This window comes from Elephas maximus, chromosome 5, assembly GCF_024166365.1.
Source record: "Elephas maximus indicus isolate mEleMax1 chromosome 5, mEleMax1 primary haplotype, whole genome shotgun sequence".
Taxonomy (NCBI): Eukaryota; Metazoa; Chordata; class Mammalia; order Proboscidea; family Elephantidae; genus Elephas; species Elephas maximus.
The window spans coordinates 117,740,980-117,758,780 of record NC_064823.1 but is presented as its reverse complement, the minus strand read 5'-3'; the positions used below and the strand labels follow the sequence as shown (position 1 = coordinate 117,758,780).

The window sequence follows — 17,801 nt, the reverse complement described above, 5'->3', positions numbered from 1 at the left end:
AAAAAAATTCATAAACAACTGTGAAAGTTATCTGAGGTATTACAACTTTAATTTTTAGAGCTATTTATGCATTTTATAACAAAGCAACAGGCTGATGAAGTTCTGTTTCCAACTGACTAGTCCTCATTTTATGAAAAGAAGCAGAAACACCTCAAATAACATTACTTTGCTGCTGTATTATTCCGGGAATGAGTCAGTGGAGGTTGACTGGTACCTCCTTCTTCCTTATAAAGACGATACTTCATTGTGACTTTGCAAGTGAGAAAAAAATCATTCGCCTTTTTTTTTTTAACAATGTCTCCACCATAAAAACGTCCAGTGAGGAAATAAAGCCTAGCTGTCAATTATGACTTTGGTGAAGAAGTCAGCACAACACACACAGCAACAAGAATTACGCATGAGCAATAACAACGGCTTTTTACTCTACAGAGCCAACCATTAACCAGGGTAAAGGAAGGTGTGATGCTCTCATCTGTCTGTTCATGACAAGAAGTGTTACGATCTGGCATGTAAAACCTCTAAAGTTCATCAAACAATGCTGGAAAAATAGGAAATCCACAAAAGAGCGCTTCATCGTACTGGGGGGCAGGGGCCAAGTCTTTACCCAAGAACTCCACCACACCTTATCATGACCCTGAGAATGGGTGTGCCTCCAGGATGGCTCATTGGCCATAAGCACTGTGGGCAGTATTAAAGAACTCACCAAGGCTGGTTAGACAAGTTCAGAGATCTAGAAGGCCATTTGCACAAAAGCAAGTATAGCTGGCAACCTTCAGTTTGTCAGGATGTGGCTAAAAAGGAAGACAGAAACCACACCAAGAGGATTAAACTAGGATGTGTGAATGATAGGTGGTGGGCTGCAAAAACTTCAAAGACCCAGTTCAGTGCTCAGCGGCATTAAAGCAATGACACCTACACATGTGTGAGATTGCCATCAGCCATACCTGATTCACAAGTGGAACAAGACCGATGAGAGGATGGATGGAGCACATGCTTCAAGAACCTCCTAATGCCACAAACAAAAACCATCCAGTGCATAAAGAACCCTCTCACGCTTGGGCCTCCAGATAGTACCATAACTCATTGGAATCATGATATCAGCCCCCTAAATCTGCTGGCATACTTGTGGCCACTGTCAAGCAAGATGCAATCGGCCTCTACATGATAATAAGGAAACGCCATGGGATTTCAAAATCACCCCAGCATTCTGAAAGTTCAGCTTCCAAAATCTGAACAGCTTGATCTCATCTCAATCACTCACCAGACACAGATTCAAGTAACATTTGCTTAGCACCTACTTTATACCAAGTGTTTTCATTTAATTTCTCCACTCCAGAGAATGTCCTTGAAGTTTGGAGTACCTCAGGAGCCAAAAGAACATGATGACAGCATGAAAAACTGTTCCTATCAACTCTGATTGGAGAAGGTCCTAGCACAAGACAATTATTATCCCACAGAGATGAATCCCATACAGTTCCTAAAAAAACAGTTCCTAGATGCCTAAAATCCACAGCAATGAAGAACAGGTAAGACGATAATAGTCATGTTTACTGAAGTTCTAAAGAATATTCAGAGAAAAAAAGATGGGGGAACTAGGGGATGGATGGAAAAGACTGAATACCTGATTTTTAGGATAAATGTAATAGTCTAAGAGAACAAATGTATATAGACATTTACTGTTCTGGCACATGTAGACTTCTCCTTTCTAAGATGCAAGCAGGTCTTCAGTGCTTCATCTCAGTGTTTTCTAGCTCAGTGAGTGGCACCATTATTTTGGGCTCAGGGCCCAAAACTTTGGTCATTCTCGACTTCTCTTTTTCTTTAACACTCCACTTCCTATTCACCAACAAATCTGTTAGATCAACCTTCAAATTATATCATGAATCTGTCAACTTCTTACCACCTCCACTGATACCAAATAGTCCAAGCCACCATCATCTCTGCTTGCTTCAACTCTTATCCCCAAGAGGGAAGTAGAATCCCAGAGTGGGAACTGGAGATCAGCATTTTTAAAGCTCCTTGGGAGATTCCGATATGCAACCAGGCTTGGCTGCACTAGAGTCTACTTTCTACCCAACAAGCAAATGATTTACCAGTAGGTATTTTATCATTACCATTTTACCAAAAAGAACCAGAAGTCTCAAGAGAGGTTAAGTGACGTGTCCAAAGCCACACAGCCCAGAAGGACCAGAACCTGGATATGACTCCAGGCCTATCTGGGCTTCAAGCATCTCATTTCATTTTCTCTCAAGTCAGTAATTTATAGGGTGTTGGTTTAAGACGCTAAGGAAATTGGACTTCTAGGGAAAACAAAAAGAGTAGAAGAGCAGTAAATAAGTTATGGCCTCAAGTTTTGGGTGTCGCATTCTACTTAGGTAATTTCCATGTCAAATCATCTGGCTCCGAATAGACACATGAGGCATAAGCAGTAAAGATGGTGATTCCATTAGTTTGCCTCAATTTTTAAGAGAAAAGGATAATTCCAACAGAGCGTATGGAAAAAATGCCTGACATCTCGTAAGGAAAATTATTAAATTCAGGCTGAAGGCCTTGGTATTGACTTAGTTAAAATTAAAACATACAGTAAAAGTGGATTACCAATTGTAAGCACAAATTCCATAGGGAAAGTCACTTAATAAGATCAAGGGAGTGTCAACTTAGCACCTGGGGAAATTAACAGGACTTTTTTTCTTTCTTCTCTGCTAATTATTTTCAGTTGGAAGCCAACAAAGGGCAATCTAGTGCAATGCTGCTTTTATCGAACCTTAAACAAAAACACACGGAATAAGTAGCCATTTGAGGTCAAACTGGGTCAAAAACCCAGAACTTCCCTTCCCATTTTACATCAAATTCTGGCTTTTAAAAAAGATTTTCATCTGCAGAGTATAAGTTACATTGGAGCCCTGGTGGTGCAGTGGTTAAGAGCTAGGGCTGCTAACCAAAAGGTTGGCAGCTTGAATCCACCAGCGGCTCCTTGGAAACCCAATGGGGCAGTTCTACTCTGTCCTTTAGGGTCTCTGTAAGTCGGAATCGACTCGACAGAAAGTCTAAATGCAGAAACAAATTAGGATAGAAGAGAACTGAAAAAACCAAACCAAACCCAGTGCCGTCGAGTCAATTCCGACTCATAGCGACCCTGTAGGACAGAGTAGAACTGCCCCGTTGAGTTTCCAAAGAGCGCCTGGCGGATTCGAACTGCCAACCCTTTGGTTAGCAGCCGTAGCACTTAACCACTACACCACCAGGGTTTCCAGAAGAGAACTATAAAGTAAAAAAAAAATCACACGAGGACTGGACAGAATGTACTCCACCCAAGGCACTGTGGCACTTGTTTTCTAATTCTTAGAGCTTGAAATAATAATCTTCACCACAGGCAGTGGGCAACATCCTCATCGTGAAGCCAGACACCCAGCACCAACTCACGTGGTCACAGAGGACCCACAGTTTTAAACTAAGAGTCTCAACAACCAGGTAATGCATATAAACCGGGACTTGTGAAAAGTTTTCATTTTCTGTACATTAATCTGTAAAAGACTATTTCATCTCTTGGTGGGATAAATCAATAATTATAAACTAAAGAAAATATACCCCTTGAAAACAATGTTGCCATAGGACTTTCAAAGACCTCTACAAAGTTATTGAGCTTTTTTTCTTCTAGTTGTAAATGACTAAACATGTGGGCTACATATATATAGGATGAGTAAAGAGATTAATTACTACAACATACTCAATATAAACAGGCAAGCAAAAAAACTAGCAATGACACTATTGAAAAGCTCATATTTAACAAGTTCACAGAGCAGATAAACACCAGGTAAAAATAAACTAAATGTGTTGTACTCTTTATTTGGTTGTAGTGGATTGAATATTTAATTCTCACTTTGAAGGAAAGGCTCCAAAACCTAATAACTGAGTATAGTAATATAAATTTTACCATTTCTGAGGGGGGAAATTGTGTTGTTGTTAGGTGCCATCAAGCCGGTTCCAACTCATAGGGACACTATGTACAACAGAATGAAATGCTTCCCGGTCCTGCGCCACCCTCACAATCATTATTATGCTTGAGCCCACTGTTGCAGCCACTGTGTCAATCCATCTCATTGAGGGTCTTCCTCTTTTTTACAGACCCTCTACTTTGCCAAGCATGATGTCCTTCTCCAGGGACTTACCCCTCCTGAGAACATGTCCAAAGTACATGAAATGTAGTCTCGCCACCCTTGCTTCTAAGAAGCATTCTGGCAGTACTTCTTCCAAGACAGATGTTTGTACTTTTGTCAGTCCATGGTATATTCAACATTCTTCACCAACACCATAATTCAAAGGCATCAATTCTTCCATCTTCCTTATTCATTGCCAAGCTTTTACATACATATGAGGGGACTGAAAATACCATGGCTAAGGTAAGGCGTATCTTAGTCTTCAAGTTGACATCTTTTCTTTTTAACACTTTAAAGAAGACTTTTGCAGCTGACTTGCTCAATGCAATACATCGTTAGATTTCTTGACTGCTGCTCCAACAGGTGTTGATTGTGGATCCAAGTAAAATGAAATCCTTAACAATTTCAATCTTTTCTCCATTTATCAAGATGTTGCTTATTGGTCCAGCTGTGAGGATTCTGTTTTCTTTATGTTGAGGTGTAATCCATACTAAAGTGCTTCAGGTCCTCTTCACTTTCAGCAAGAAAGGTTGTGTCATCTGCATAACATAGGTTGTTAATGAGCCTTCCTCCAATCCTGATGCCCCGTTCTTCTTCATACAATCCAGCTTCTTGAACTATCTGCTCTGCACACAGACTGAGCAGCTATGGTGAAAGGATACAACCCTAGCACACACTTTTCCTGACTTTAAACCACATGGTATCCCCTTGTCCTGTCCAAACGACTGCCTCTTGATCTATGTACAGGTTCCTCACAAGCACAATTAAGTGTTCTGGAATTTTCATTCTTCACAATGTTGTCCATAATTTGTTGTGATCCACCTAGTCAAATGCCTTTGTATAGTCAATAAAACACAAGTAAACATCTTTCTGGTATTCTCTGCTTTCAGCCAGGATCCACCTGACACCAGCAATGATATCCCTGGTTCCACATCCTCTTCTGTATCTAGCTTGAGTTTCTGGCAGTTCTCCTTCAATGTACTGCTGCAGCCACTAGTGAGTAACCTTCAGCAAAATTTTACTTGCATGTGATATTAATGACGTTGTTCAATAATTTCTGCATTCAGTTGGAGCACCTTTCTTTGGAATCAGAGGGGAAATTAAGAGGGGTATAATCAGATTCATAAGGTCACTGGGCAATAGTAAAAAAAATTACCAAAAATATCAATATGCTCTTGGTTTCTTGGCTGGCAGATTATATGGCTTCTAACAATCTATTCCTCATCCTCTCTGCAAGCAACTATATTAAAGCATAAAAGCCAGTGTTTTTTTTTTTTTTAAACACTGCTGAACATTAGAATTACCCAGGGAGATTTCTTAAACTATCAGTGGTCTACACCCCCCAAAGACTGACTGATTTCATTGGTCTAGGGTGGGTCCAGGCATTAGTATTGTTTAAAATATCCCCCATATGATTCACTGTGCAGCCAGAGTCGAACACCATTGAGGTACACAATATGGCTATAAAACAACCCACATTACACAAGCCTCCCATGGCCCTGTTCACATTGATGAATGGACACCCTTTGATTAAAGATGGCAGACAGATCATTTTCCTCATGTAATTTTCCTAATGTTTACCCACAAACTGTGAAAATAAACGAAGTTACTAAAAGCTGACTAAGTCCAACGGAGAACATTTATCAGAACCATCCTGGTGTAGATGGTGGATTGAACCCAGTTAAGTTTAAGGTATAAAGCAGCACATCAAACTTGGGTAAATCTAACCAGACAGACCTGTTTCATTTCTTCAGTCAGATAGGGAATGATGTAGGTTAAAAAAAAAAGTAGAGTTAGGCAAACTAAAATGGGATTGGGGAGGGTCAACTTATCACAGTCATTACGATGGCAGCTCAGCAGCTGAGCAAGGGATCCAGGGAAAATGGTGCACTCAGAACCAAAGATCTCCAAAACTACACAAGTTTGTTCAGACAAGCTGGCCAAGAGCAATAGTGAGGAAAGTACAAGCAAACATACTCAGAAACCCTAGCAGGCCCAGTTCAGCATCAGGAGAATTGCTCACATGTACAGGGCCCCATAGACCAAGCTAGGGTCAGGGAGCCAAGTCTGCTCTCTGAGGGAGACACTATCAGAACAAGGCAGGGTCCCAGTCCTGGAGGTCTACAAGTTGCTGTGACACACACTCAGAGCACTGGAGAAATGGTGACAGGTGATTCATGCCTCTTCCCTAGAGTGCTAAGTCAGAGCTCCTTAAATCTCTTACCTAAGGTTTTAGAGACTGGGGCAGGGCTAAATCTATATGGGGATGAGGAAAGGATAAGAGGAAAAGATGGGCTGCAGACACTGGAAGGACATTTCTTGTATACCAAGTTGGCTTTATCTTGGGGCCAGAGTTAGCCACAGGGACCTAATCCAATTATAGAAACTCAACTATTCTAGATTTGTCAGAACAAAACATCTAATTCACCTCTATAAAGCCAGTCTTGTATTCTAAACAGGTCTGGCCCACTGAGGAGGTTTCTTGGTTCAGAACCTGGGCTGCCTTTGGCCTTCTCATTAACCTTTCCTGCCTTAGCTGTCACCTGACTAACCTGATGCTATTAGGCACAGCCCTAAATGGATCAGGATCCAAAACCCACTGCTGTCGAGTCAATTCCGACTCGTAAATCTTTACGGAAGCAGAATGCCACATCTTTCTCCCAAAGGGCAGCTGGTGGGTTCAAACAGTCGACCTTGTGGTTAGCAGATGAGTGCTTAATCACTGCACCACCAGGGCTCGAGGTCAGTCATCTCCAAAGATGGCTCAAAGGAATAATGAACAAGAGGTTCAATTTAAAAGACACTTCCCTTGGCAATAAAAGCATACCACTGAAAGCTACTGTGTATATACACACATTTCATGTTAACATGATGGTTTCTGCTTATCAAATCCATCTTTAAAAGTTTTTTTGTTTTTGTTTTTACTGGAAACAAAATAGGCTTCAAAAGATGCTACAACGTACATATATAAAATCCTTAAATTATCACAAGGGCCATGCCTAAAGCAATATTATCTAAGCACTATTCTGTGAGGTTTTATGAGGACATTCGTGATTGGCCTTCTGTTGTAAGGAAAAGAAGTTCAAGGCTTAAATTTCTGCTTAAGAGAGAAGTATATTCATATACGTATTTTGAATACGCTCACTTTGAGCCATGAATTTTCATTACAAAATTTTATATTCTGAAAAACTCTAATAAATTCTAACCTACAAGCACTTGCTAAAAATATAATCTAGAGTTGTGCTGTCCAATATGGTAGCCGCTAGCCACATGTGGTTAGTGAGCACCTGAAACAGCAAGTTCAAATTGAGAAGTGCTGTAAGTATAAAATACACCCTGGGTTTAGAAAATTTAGCACAAAAATATGAATGTGAAATATCTCATGGTTAACTTTTTTATTAATGACATGTTGAGATGATGATATTTTAGATATCCTGGGTTAAAGAAAATATATTATTAAAATTGATTTCGGCTGTTTGGTTTTGCTTTTTAACGTGGCTACTAGAAAATTTAAAATGACATACATGCCTAGCATTTGTGGCTCACATTTTATTTTTCTTAGATAGTGCTGACCTGAGATACGAATGCCAATTTAATATAAGTAGATTCCATGGAACAATTAGTTAAATCCCAGCTAGTCTAAATTCTCACCTCTACCCTAGAAGGGTAAAGAGAGTAATATCTAGGCTATTACAAAAGGGCTACTATCTGAAATCTTCAATGTGGTAAGTTGGAACCCGAGTCCATGAAGCAGATAAAAATGAATCGATCTTCCTGAGAAAAAAACAGATGAATCCAAATATATCTGATCAATTCTAATTAATCAAAAACATCTTTCTAAAAATACTCTGGTCTATGACATACAATATTATTTAAAAACAAAGAGATGAAATTTAACTGAAAACTATTAAAAATGAAAGAATTTAGACCAATGGTCAATCTCAAAATCAACAGTTCCATACACGCACTAACAGTCACAAACAAGAAAATTTATATTTTAAAAGCATCCCACTCACATATCCCTCACGTGTCTGTCAGTTTGTCGTACTGTGGGGGCTTGTGTGTTGCTGTGATGCTGGAAACTATGCCACCAGTATTCAGATACCAGCAGGGTCACCCATGGAGGATGGGTTTCAGCCGAGCTTTCAGACTAAGACAGACTAGGAAGAAGGACCCGGCAGTCTATTTCTGAAAAGCATTAGCCAGTGAAAACCTTATGAATAGCAGCAGAACATTGTCTGATATAGTGCTGGAAGATGAGCCCCCCAGGCTGAAGGCACTCAAAAGATGACTGGGGAAGAGCTGCCTCCTCAAAGTAGAGTCGACCTGAATGACGTGGTTGGAGTGAAGCTTTCGGGACCTTCGTTTGCTGATGTGGCATGACTCAAAATGAGAAGAAACAGCTGCAAACATCCAAGCATAACAGTGATTGTAAGGATGGCACAGAACCGGGCAGTGTTTCGCTCTGTTGTGCGTAAGGTCGCTATGAGTCAGAACCAACTCGACAGCACCTAACAACAACAACGACAACATTCACATACGTTCACAAAATATAAATCATCTAGGAATAAAATCATTCAAATGTTCAGGACTTATTTTAAGAAAACTCTCTCTAGTATATGAAAGAAGATACCAGTAAATAGAGAAATTAGCTTTGTGGTACAGGAAATTGCTTTCATTGGCCCTTCTAGCCATGGTCTTGTAACTTTCGCAAAATGATTGACTGGCACTATTCAAATAAGGTGTGTAAAACCCTTGCAGGGATTGAACAGTTTACTGTTATGTTGTTGTTAGGTGCCGTCTAGTCAGTTCCAACTCATGGTGACCCTATGCACAACAGAACGAAACACTGCCCGGTCCTGCGCCATCCTTACAATCGTTGTTATGCTTGACCTCATTGTTGCAGCCACTGTGTCAATCCACCTTGTTGAGGGTCTTCCTCTTTTCCACTGACCCTGTACTCTGCCAAGCATGATGTCCTTCTCCAGGGACTGATACCTCCTGACAACATGTCCAAAGTACGTAAGACGCAGTCTCGCCATCCTTGCCTCTAAGGAGCATTCTGGCCGCACTTCTTCCAAGACAGATTTGTTCGGCAGTCCATGGTATATTTGATATTCTTCACCAACACCACAATTCAAAGGTGTCAACTCTTCTTCGACCTTCCTTATTCATTGTCCAGCTTTCACATGCATATGATATGATTGAAAATACCATGGCTTAGGTCAGGCGCACCTTAGTCTTCAGGGTGACATCTTTGGTCTTCAACACTTTGAAGAGGTCCTTTGCAGCAGATTTGCCCAATGTAATGAATGTGTCTTTTGATTTCTTGACTGCTGCTTCCATGGCTGTTGATTGTGGATCCAAGTAAAATGAAATCCTTGAGAACGTCAATCTTTTCTCCGTTTATCATGATGTTGCTCATTGGTCCACTTGTAAGGATTTTTGTTTCTTTATGTTGAGGTGTAATCCATACTGAAGGCTGTGGTCTTTGATCTTCATTAGGAAGTGCTTCAAATCCTCTTCACTAACAGTTTACTATGACTATGCAAATAGGGTGACTGTGGTCTACCAGGGGGACTAGTTGGTTTGTTGTTGTTAGGAGTCATTGAGTCGGCTCCAACTCATAGCAGCCCTACGTACAACAACAAGGAACACTGCCCGGTCCTGCACCATTCCCACAATTGGTGTTATGCTTCAGCCCATTGTTGCAGCCACTGTGTTAATCCATACCCTTGAAGGTCTTCCTCTCTTTCGCTGAGCCTCTACTTTACCAAGCATGATGTCCTTCTCCAGGGACTTATCACATACTTTGGAGAGATGAAAGTATGTGAAATGAAGTCTCGCCATCCTTGCTTCTGAGGAGCATTCTGGCTGTACTTCTTCCAAGACAAATTTGTTCATTCTTTTAGTTGGTTTAAGGGGCTTAAAAGGCTAATCCCACAGGGTTCAGGGGGATCACACTACATCAAGAAGAGTCTGAATCAGAGTGTGTCCTTTGGACCAAGACCCAGAGTCCCTGCACTGAGAACCTCCTAGACCCAGGAGAAAGAGCTGAAGATTGCGAGAGAGAGTGGCAGTGAGCCTGTCTGGCCCACAGAGCGAGAGCTGAGTGCCTTTCGTCAGGAGGCTTGCCTGTGGAGCTAAAAGAGCTGCAAAACTTGCCCGGGCAGGGCAGAGGTCCCAGTGTGCCCTGTGCAGGGGTTGCCTGAGCAGATTCTGTGCAGGGGTCTTCCTATAGCAAGGTGGAGCGGGAAGCCTCTGGGTGGGAGGCTTGCCAGTGAAGCTAAAAGGGTAGTAACGCTTATGCAGGTCAGAGGCCTGAGTGTGCCCCATGCAGGGGTTGCACGCCTCCACCCTGGGCCATAGCGGTCCAGGCAGCTTGGCAGGAGCCAGCAGCAGAAGCTTAGAAAGGTCCAGACGCAAAGGCCGGGGAGATCCTGTCCAGGGGCCTTCCAGGCAGTGTAAGACCCGGGAGCAGAGCAGAAGACTGGGGAGCTGTGCAGGCGCCCCATGCAGCGTGGTGGTAGCCTGAGGCAGCAGTGACATGAACACAACATGTGACCTGAACCACAGTGCACCTACCCAGTGACATAAGAATGGACATGGGTAATTTGGGGAAGGGTAAGCATTTCATATTTGAGAATTTGTTGTTATTGTTTACTATTTGGTTTCTATAAATAATAATAATGGCTTTAACTTTCCCAACACTGTGTAAGCATCTCATGTGTACGGCTCAACCACAGGTGAATGGAGCACCCACAGAATGGTTGATACCGGTGGGGTGGACATGTCTCATTCCTAGCAGCCTAATGGCTACCCAGAAGCTTGAGGCATAGCCTGTCTGTGTGTGCAACGCAGATAGACAGACATGCACATACAAGCTTAAGTAACCCAATATATGAAAAATGCCACATTTCTTATTAAGTTGCCGTAAAGGAATTGGAGACTAGCAGTCAATGGCAGACCAAAATAAAAGAGAGTGAAGAAAAAGACAAAAATGACTCAACTATATACGTAAATTCAGTACAACAAAAGAAGCACCACAAATTAGTATGGAAAGAATGGATTATTAAATATATGATTATCGTGCCAGGTAAATAATGATCTGCAAAAAAATAAAATCAGATTCATACCTCACAACTCACACCAAAATAAATTCTACATGAATTACAGATATAACTTTTTAAAATGAAACTAAACGTTCTACAAGAAAAATACAAGTGAAATTTTCTTATTATCTTGAAATAAGAAATATGATACTAAAGCAAAAATTTTAAGGAAAAATTTAAAGATTATACTTCATAAAAACTTATATACAAAAGAAAAACTATAAACAAAGTTAAAAGTTAAACTATAAATAGGGAAAATGGTTAATACCTGTTATCAAGAAACTTAAAATATAAGATGTCCTTAGGTCACAGAAGCTTCATAGACACATCCAAACTCCCTGAGGGACCGAATTCCTGGGCTGAGGGCTGGGGACTATGGTCTCAGGGAACATCTAGCTCAATCGACATAACATAGTTTACAAAGAAAATGTTCTACATCCTACTTTGGTGAGTAGCCTCTGGGGTCCTAAAAGCTTGTGAGTGCCCATCTTAGATACTCCACTGGTCCCACCCCAACTGCGGCAAGGGAGGACGAAAAAAAACCAAAGACACAAGGGAAAGATTAGTCTAAAGGACTAAAGGACCACATCTAACACAGCCTCCACCAGACTGAGTCCAGCACAACCAGATGGGACCCGGCTACCACTGCTGACTGCTCTAACAGGGATCACAACAGAAGGTCCCGGTCAGAAGTGAAGATAAATGTAGAACAAAATGCTAACTCACAGAAAAAGACCAGACTCACTGTTCTGACAGACACTGGAGAAACCCCGAAAGTATGGTCCCTGGACACCCTTTTAACTCAGTACTGAAGTCACTCCTGAGGTTCACCCTTCAGCCAAAGATCAGACAGGCCCATAAAACAAAACGAGACTAAATGGGCACACAAGACCAGGGGCAAGGCTGAGAAGGCAGGAGGGGACAGGAAAGCTGGTAATAGGGAACCCAAGGTCAGGAAGGGATAGTGTTGACATGTCGTGGGGTTGGCAACCAACATCACAAAACAATATATGTATTAATTGTTGAATGAGAAACTAATTTGTTCTGTCGACCTTCTTCTAAAGCACAATAAAGCTCTTAAAATTCAATACAAAAAAAAAAAGGTTCAAAAAGAAACACGAATAGGCAATTCAGAAAAAAGTAAAAATAATCACTAAACTTACCAAATGTCCAACCTAACTAAACAATGTATTAAAGTAATGTAAACTTAAAGATTCATGTTTTGCACTGCTTATTAAAAAGATTAAAAAAAAAAAAAAAAAGTTACCCAGTGCTGGAGAAAAGATAAACAGGCACTCTCATTTACTTTCAGTGGGATTGAAATGGGTATGATTTTTCTAGCAATTTTGAAATACACAACAAAACTTATAAAAAGGTACATAGTTTTGGCCCAGAAATCCCTCTGTAGAAACTTTTCACAAAGAAATAATCAGAAAAAATTGAATCCATGGGCTTGACTTTCGATTTCTTTCTTTTTTCTTCAAAAGGTTAATTTTTTTTAGCTGTTTTACCTTACTTTTAACCCTGGCTTCAAGGTGATCCCTAGTAGATGCTGTAACATACAGCCCTTTAACAAATGGTTACAAATTTGAGAGAATAAGGCTACGGACCTAAAGTGTACAAAAATGTGCAAAGATGTTTATTCAAGATTTGTTTAAAAAACAAACTGAAATGACTTAAATATCTACCCACAGAGGATTCCTTAGTAAATTCTTATATACTGGCATAACAATGCTAAGCTGCCATAAAATTAATGCTATAGATCTGCACATTCAATAAATAATTATCGAGCCCCCACTAAGTGCCAAGCACACAGTCTAGGCACTGAGGACACAGCAGTAACACTAGACAACAATCCCACCCTTCACGGAGTTTCCATAAATCTCTATTTGATAGGCAATGATGTCCATGAAATACTATCGAGTGGGGGAAATAAAAATTAAAAATAGAGTAAGATTTGTTTTTCCTAACAAATATATTTCTCCTCTCCTGAAAAACAGTTGGGAAGGATATACACGTTAACAGTGATTATTTTTGGATGGCGTAGTTTGGTGTGACTTTTACTCTCTTCTTGAAACCTTTTGAAGTGTGAGGTTTTTCAATGAGCACATATCGTTTCTACAATCAAGAGAAGAATCTTAGGCTACGCTCATTAAAAACCAAGTTCAAAGCTATCCATTCATTCAATAAATACGAAGTAGTATCTATGTGGATGGAAAAGCTCAATATCATCAGTCAGAACAAGGCCAGGGGCCGACTGTGGAACAGACCATCAATTGCTCATATGCAAGTTCAAGGTGAAACTGAAGAAAATCAGAACAAGTCCATGAGAGCCAAAATATGACCTTGAGTATGTCCCACCTGAATTTAGAGACCATCTCAAGAATAGATTTGACTCATTGAACACTAGTGACTGAAGACCAGACGAGTTGTGAAATGACATCAACGAAATCATCCATGAAGAAAGCAAGAGGTCACTGAAAAGACAGGAAAGAAAGAAAAGATCAAGATGGATGTCAGAGGAGACTCTGAAACTTGCTCTCGAACATCGAGCAGCTAAAGCAAAAGAAGAATTGAAGAAGTAAAACAACTGAACAGAAGACTTCAAAGGGCCTCTCGAGAAGACAAAGTAAAGTATTATAATGACATGTGCAAAGTGCTGGAGATGGAAAACCAAATGGGAAGAACATGTTCGGCATTTCTCAAGCTGAAAGAACTGAAGAAAACATTCAAGCCTTGAGTTGCAATAGTGAAGGATTCTATGGGGAAAACATTAAACCATGCAAGAAGCATCAAAAGAAGATGGGAGGAATACACAGTCACTACACCAAAAAGAATTAGTCGACGTTCAACGATTTCAAGAGGTGGCATATGACCAGGAACCAATGGTCCTGAAGGAACAAGTCCAAGCTGCTCTGAAGGCACTGGCAAAAAACAAGGCTCCAGGAATTGACAGAATATCAATTGAGATGTTTCAACAAACGGATGCAGTGCTGGAGGTGCTCGCTCGTCTATGCCAAGAAATATGGAAGACAGGTTCCTGGCCAACTGACTGGAAGAGATCCATATTTATGCCTATTCCCAAGAAAGGTGATCCAACCGAACGTGGAAATTATAGAACAATATCATTAATATCACATACAAGCAAAATTCTCCTGAAGATCATTCAAAAATGGCTGCAGCAGTGTATCGACAGGGAACTGCCAGAAATTCACGCCCGTTTCAGAAGAGGATGTGGAACCAGGGATATCATTGCTGATGTCAGATGGATCCTGGCTGAAAGCAGAGAATACCAGAAGGATGTTTACCTGTGTTTGAATCCGCCAGGCGCTCCTTGGAAACTCTATGGGGCAGTTCTACTCTGTCCTATAGGGTCGCTGTGAGTCAGAATCGACTCGATGGCAGTGGGTTTGGTTTTGGTATTACTTATTCGGAGCTCTAGTGACACAGTGGTGAAGAACTCAGCTGCTAACCAAAACGCTGGCAGTTCAAATCCACCAGCTGCTCCTTGGAAACCCTATGGGGCTGTTCTACTCTGTTCTATAGGGCTGCTATGAGTTGCAATCAACAAGCAATTTATTATCTACTCAAGTGTGCATTTAAAACTGTTAACATCCTATATAAATATTTTTTCAGTACACTACAAGCGAAAATAACCATATGCTAAATTCTGTGTGGGACTATTACATGGTATTCTCCCCAGAATAAATTCATTTAGTATTCCCTAAAAGCTGCAATCAGAAAAACACATAGATCTTAAAGCCCACACGGCAAATCTGGAGAGGAAAAGTAAAAAAATGGCCTGTCTCAAACCCCTGGAATTCTAGTCTAACTTCCATATCTTTTTTCTAAAACTACTTTTTTTTTTTTTTTTCATATTAAAGGGTGGGAATGAGGTGGGAATCAGTGATCATGGCAAGACAGACTAGTTCTCAAAAACAGATTACTCCACCCTTCGCAGGATTCAAGTATGGGTTCATGGAAGAGAAAAACAAACCAAAAACTTAGAGATACGTACAATCTTGGCTCTGCCCAGAGCAAAATCAAGGCATATTTACTGAGTGCCTGCCACATGACAGGCAGGGTGCGCAAAGCAGAGCAGAGTCTCTGTCCTCCAAGAGCTTACAAGCTTGCACCCCTATTGCTCAGTGTTGACAAGTGTAGCCATTCAACAGCTGGCCCTGGGTGGAGCAAAGAAAATAGCTTCCACCTTGCTGGAAAGTCAGCCCAGCTGGCCAAAGTGCGGGTTGCAGGCAAAAGGAAAAATAAAAACAAAAAAACCCAGACGTGACCTGGGTGAGACTCCGACGCTGAAGGCCCCAATTGCAGAGACACGATCCCCACTGAGCACCCCAATTAAGGCTTCTCGCGCTCTGAGAAGCAAGGAGCTGAGGATCATAGGATCCTGCAATCTGGGAAAGGCAAATCTTCTTCTCGGGTAGCTGTGATGTGGGGGCTGCAAGAAGGTGGGCGCCGGAGGCGAGGGTGGAGGGGTTGGTGATCTGTTCCAATTGGAGGGAAAGCGGAGAGGGGGAGATCGGCAAGCTACAGGGGAGGGCACCGGGCAGAGTGAGAGCGTTAGATGACAAGGACCGAATGGTCAAGCTGCAGTGAAAAGCGAGTCTTGGGGCTCCCGCCTAGGACATCAATTCGGGATTGTACATCCAGAAAAAGGTCTACGAGTGCACTGGAGGCGGCGCAGGGAGAAGGGTCCGCCAGCGACCAAGAGCAACCGCCAGATAGCCCGGGGGAGGAGTTGAAACGGGGCGTCTCGTCTCCGACAGACAGACAGACAGACACACACACACACACTCACTCACTCTCTCACCGCCAGACCTCAGGCTGGCCCCAAGCCGCCCCCGCGCGCTCCGCCGCACAGCCCTGCGCTGCGACTGCCACTCACCCTCGGCGCGGGAGCGGATCTCGGACACTGTCCTCCGCATGGTGGGCATTGCAACGGCGGTAGCCGCAGGTGGGTCCTCAGCCTGCTGGACTCGGCACCTGTCGCGGCGCCGCACGGGCGGGAGATCTGGCTTCGCCGAGCAGATCGCTCAGACAGAGCGCTGGCCCCACCGCCCACCCAGGGCAGCGCCGCCGCCGGGCGCGGCCCCCGCACGCCGGCAGAAGGAGGACACTGAGGCGGCAAAGGTGGCGGCGTCCGCAGAGCTGGGCGAGCTCTCCCTGCAGCCACGGAGGGGGCGGCTCGGCGAGGGGCGGAGCTCCGGCGGCGGCGCAGGGGGAGGGGCCTCCGGGGAGCGCGCTCGCTGGCTCCCGCGGCAGCACCTCCCGGAAGGCGGGCGAGGGGCGGGGAGAGACCCGGGAGAGCCTCCTGCGCCCCGCCCCGCCCCTCCTCGGACCGTACCACCCTCAGGAGAGGGGTGTTAGCCATCTCCGGCACCCTCGCTCCGCCCTGGCTCGCCGGTCTCTCTTCACTCTCGCTCGAACTCCCCCAAGTCTTGTCCAGTGGGGAGGAGGTGCTTTGACTCCTGCATCCTCTCACATCCCCTCCCACCACCCTCTAGCTTTTAACAGTGGTGGAGCCTTCAGTTTTCTGGAAAGGGGTGCTGGTTCTGAGCGGGCAAGCAAAAAGAGAAGGGGAATGGGAGGCCTAGGGTTAACTCCCAGCGGTAGCAGTGGAAAGGGACGGCGTGATAGCCGCTGAGGTGGTATTCTAGCCTCCTTGCTGCCAGCCTAGTGGCCTGAGCTCCATTTGCCCCCTCGCTTAACCTACTAGCACAAGGCCAGGGGTCTCAGGCCCTGCCGCCCCAGCTCGCGGGGCTTAGGATGAGCCTGGGGCTGGCCTAGAGAGTGAGCCGGGATTGTGTTGGGTAGCCTGACAAAGACCTGAAATTGCAATAAAATCGACTAACTTGCCCCCTTCGCCCCCCCACCCCCTCGCAAAAAAAAAAAAAAAAAAAAAAAAAACCAAACCCATTGCCGTCGAATGGATTCCGACTCATAGTGACCCTATAGGACAGGGTAGAACTGCCCCATAGGGTTTCTAAGGAGCGCCTGGTGGATTCCAACCACCCACCTTTTAGTTAGCAGCTATAGGTAGCATTTAACCGCTAGGCCACCAGCGTTTCCACCCAGGTGGTTCAGAAAGGACCTTTTTTAATTTGGGTTTTTGGTTTTGGTCAAGTCTGCAGAAATAAGAGTGTAGTAGTTTTACCTGAAAAGGGGAGAAGGATTCTAGTATGAAATAAAAAATATATTAAACTTTAACTTGCCCTACATGCTGGGGACCATCTTGACTTCATTACCTTTTACGTGTGTGTGTAGACCAAGATCTATGCTAACAGAAGTTATCAAAAGAAGTACAGTGTTTTTTACTTATTGTTGATTTTTTCTTCAAGTTAGGATGTAAGGTTCTGGGTTTTCTGATGAGCTGCTGAAATGGCAAAAAAGAAAGGAAGTTAGAAGGAACTTTCTTTTCCCCAGCACCCAGTGAAAGAGAGTCTCACCTGGAGCCCTTTTATGTGAGCTGTTTTCAAATCCTGAAGAGAGAGGTCTGGAGAAGTTTGACTCTAGA

At 43.0% G+C, this 17,801-nt stretch overlaps 1 protein-coding gene across 2 annotated transcripts in view; it reads right to left on the bottom strand.

Moving 5' to 3' along the window:
- Positions 1 to 16,482, bottom strand: part of ATP8A1 (ATPase phospholipid transporting 8A1) — a 261,316-nt gene extending 244,834 nt beyond the window's left edge. For both annotated transcript variants that reach the window (XM_049886325.1, XM_049886326.1), the window contains exon 1: positions 16,173 to 16,482. In XM_049886325.1, the coding sequence (XP_049742282.1) occupies positions 16,173 to 16,221 (49 nt within the window). In that variant the 5' untranslated portion in view covers positions 16,222 to 16,482. The remainder of the gene's footprint in view (positions 1 to 16,172) is intronic.
- Between the last annotated feature and the right edge of the window lie 1,319 nt (positions 16,483 to 17,801).